Genomic DNA, 3202 nt, shown 5'->3' on the forward strand with positions numbered 1-3202 from the left:
AATTAATCCAAACTTTACATTCATATTCTATCTTTATATATATATGGTATATATAATGTATTATTCTTTCTTATAATTTAGATCTTAAATTAGTCAAGAAACCTTTTTCTGCTCTATTCATCAAACACACACAAACACACATTCTACGCTTATAAAAATATAATTACATTTAAAAAGGATTGTATATAAGCTGAGTTGCAGGTTTAAGCTTTTACGTTAAGTCGTAAGAGAAAAGAAGGAAGAAAGATTCACCCATATAGGAAGGATATGCGAGGAAGAAAAGAACTAGAGGTCCAGCGATCGCGTCTGGGCGCAAAAAGAGTAGAAAAAGTCGAGCGAGGCAAAAAGGAGATGGAGATTCCCCGAGAATGGGGACATTAGCATAAGCTAAGCTAAGCTAAGCGTGCCCATATAGCACGGAAATAAATAGCCTCCCGTCTCGTATCTACGGCGAGATGCTTTAGCATGGGCCATCGTCGTGGTCACCGCCGCCGCCGTTCTCCTCATCGTCCTCGTCGACCCCCCCTGACTGAAATCTACCGCCCGGTCGCGAGTCGTGTGCGTGCGAACGTGCGTGCACGTATCCAACAAGAGAACACACCGGCAGGAGAGGATCGCCCAGTCCGAAATCCTCTCGGTGTACGTGTTGTGTATACGATGGTAGTGGTTCCTGCTGGAGAAAGGAGCAGATGGGCCGGGAGATAGTTCGCGCGAGCGCTCGTTCGGACAGGATGCGGTTGTCATCGGATGCGTCGAAAGAGGGAGAGAGATAGAGGGAAAGGCAAGAGATAGATACCGGGACTAGAGATTGGCTTCGGGGAGTGAGAACACGTTGCGGCGGGAGACGGACAGAGGGAAGTGGAGAAACGCATTGTCTCAACGGCTCGATGACGATCGCGACACAACGAAGGTATGGTACGTACACCGTCGCGTTACACATTGTTACGTCAGTGAATCGTCGTCATCCCGTCGCCGTCGTCTCCTGGTCCTGACGGGGATCGCGCTGCTGGATGACAGTCGCAGGCGGTGATAATATCTCCGCCACGTCGATTAGACGCAGCCCGCGGTCAGCGAGCCTTCGGACAACGTCGAGAGAGAGAAAGAGAGAGAGAGAGAGAGAGAGAGAGAGAGAGAGAGAGAAAGAGAATGTACATCTTCCCTGGAGAGACATAGAGAACGAGATGGAGAGAACCATTCCGCTTATGCTCGGAGAGTTCTTCCGGCGCACGCTCTCCTGCCACCCGGTACGTGGTACAGGAACCATGAGGCTTCACGATCGGAGGAAGAGAAAGAGCATTGTCCCTCTCGGTGCGCTGCTAGCCTCTCTAGGCCCGTCGAGAATCGCGGCTACGTGACAACGAGCGTCTTCGAGATAGCATCGTCATGACGATTACAGGCGGGACAGGCAGGCGAGTAATACGGACGACGACCAAAGTATCGTTGTAACGTAGGGAATACGTCGTGAAGACTCTTGGCTCGTGCTACGAGACGCAAAAACGCGAAGCAGGATGGCTTTCTGGTTCTCCCAATGTTTTTCAAAGGGAATTCATGACAAATCTGTCATCGCGCGCTCATGATGTCTAGATAATATTTCATGGCATAATATTTATGAAGTGAGTCTTTTTTCTTCAACATAAAGAACTACTTGACAAAGCTTGAAAAAAACACTTTCAGTAGCTGGCGTAATTTTTAATGAATATGAAACTAGACTTTTTAACCTTACAAATTGAGAAAGCCACTATAGTGGCGTTGAAGTGCATGTTTGGAAATAAGAATATACAATAAAATAAATTATAGCAAATCTTCTTACTTAAGAAGAGGAAAAACTGTAAGATTTTTAAATCTAAAAAAAGTTAACAAAAACTCCACGGATTTAGAAGCACGTATTTTCAATTGTGATAAATCACGATAAAAATATATGGTGATAAATCACGAGAAGGAAAAACATTTATAAAATATGCTCCAACTTAAATCAGAGTACAGAGCGGTTGAATAAAATTATCTCAGACTCACCAGTGGTGAAGAGGACGATGGCCTTGAGGCAGCTGTACTCTGCGGAGTCGACGTGAAGCGCCTTGAGTTTCTCCACTTGCTCCTGGAAGATCCTGATGTGATCCATGAAGGCGACCACGCGATCCGCTGCCATCGGCGAGGCGTGAAGACCTGCCGCCGCTAGAAGCGGCGCCACGTGGAGGGGCATTGAGCATTGGCTCGCGTTCAGGACAAACAGCTCGCTCCACACTAGCCTTAGCAGGGCCACCTGGTCCGTCACTTGAAGATCCGGGAAGAACGGGATGTTCCGAGCCCACTCTACTGCCGAGAAGAGCAGCCGCGCTGCGAGCTCGCAGATATTGTCGATGCCCATGATGTTGTTGGGTTGCATGCATTGGCCGTATCTCGAGGTTGGATAGGGCTCCGCCCTCAGCAGCAAGCTTATGTACGACGAGAGGTAAGAGTGTCCGTTTAGGCTGGCACACGCGACCGCGTCCCCGTTCGTCAGGGCGAATTGGCCCGGCAAACCCGGCAATGAAGGTTGCGACGGCGGCACTCGCCCCCTTTGCACAGCTAAAAACAGAAACGAAGGCGTCGAAACGCTTGATAATGTGAAGACTCGTCTTTACCTAAGATGCTGATCTCTCTTTCACGTTACACGGTACAATCTCTTTGTCATCTTATCCCGAGATCTGCACGAGAGACGGATCAAGACGGCGAATAAGTTAGTTGATCGAGCTTGCGGAATTCGAACATCTTGAAATATTACACGTGAAAAATTAGAAAAATGATTTTAAAATATAAAATATATCAACTATGCTCTACTTACAATTATAAATAAAAATTAAATATAATAAAGAATACATCAATTAAAAGAAATAATCCTATTTTTTATTGAAGCTGATCTTGGTGATCAATAATATTTATATGCAAATTTTTACAAATACATTTTTCGGTTTTATAAACTACACGCCAATACTTTTGTCTTGCAACCACAAATTAAAACTTAAATATTGGGTTGTCCGGAAAGTTCGTGCCGCAAAAGATTTAAATTTAATAAATGTATACTAAAATTTAAATCTTCTGCGTTTCAATTTTCCTTCAAAATCGGCACGAACTTTCCGGACAACCCAATATTAACATCTCGAATTAAATTGATCATCAATTTAATAATAATGTTAATAAGCATCATATTTGCAAAAATTTGCAT

The 3202-nt window shown here is 44.9% G+C and overlaps 1 protein-coding gene across 2 annotated transcripts in view; it reads right to left on the reverse strand.

Moving 5' to 3' along the window:
- Positions 1-3202, reverse strand: part of LOC108690600 (steroid receptor seven-up, isoforms B/C) — a 130914-nt gene that overhangs the window by 68917 nt on the left and 58795 nt on the right. For both annotated transcript variants that reach the window (XR_001931903.1, XM_018197976.1), the window contains exon 3: positions 2014-2565. Coding sequence is in view for 1 of the 2 variants with exons in the window: in XM_018197976.1 (XP_018053465.1) it covers positions 2014-2565 (552 nt within the window). In the remaining variant the exon portion in view is untranslated. The remainder of the gene's footprint in view (positions 1-2013; positions 2566-3202) is intronic.

The sequence above is a fragment of the Atta colombica genome, unplaced genomic scaffold, assembly GCF_001594045.1.
Source record: "Atta colombica isolate Treedump-2 unplaced genomic scaffold, Acol1.0 scaffold105, whole genome shotgun sequence".
Lineage (NCBI taxonomy): Eukaryota > Metazoa > Arthropoda > Insecta > Hymenoptera > Formicidae > Atta > Atta colombica.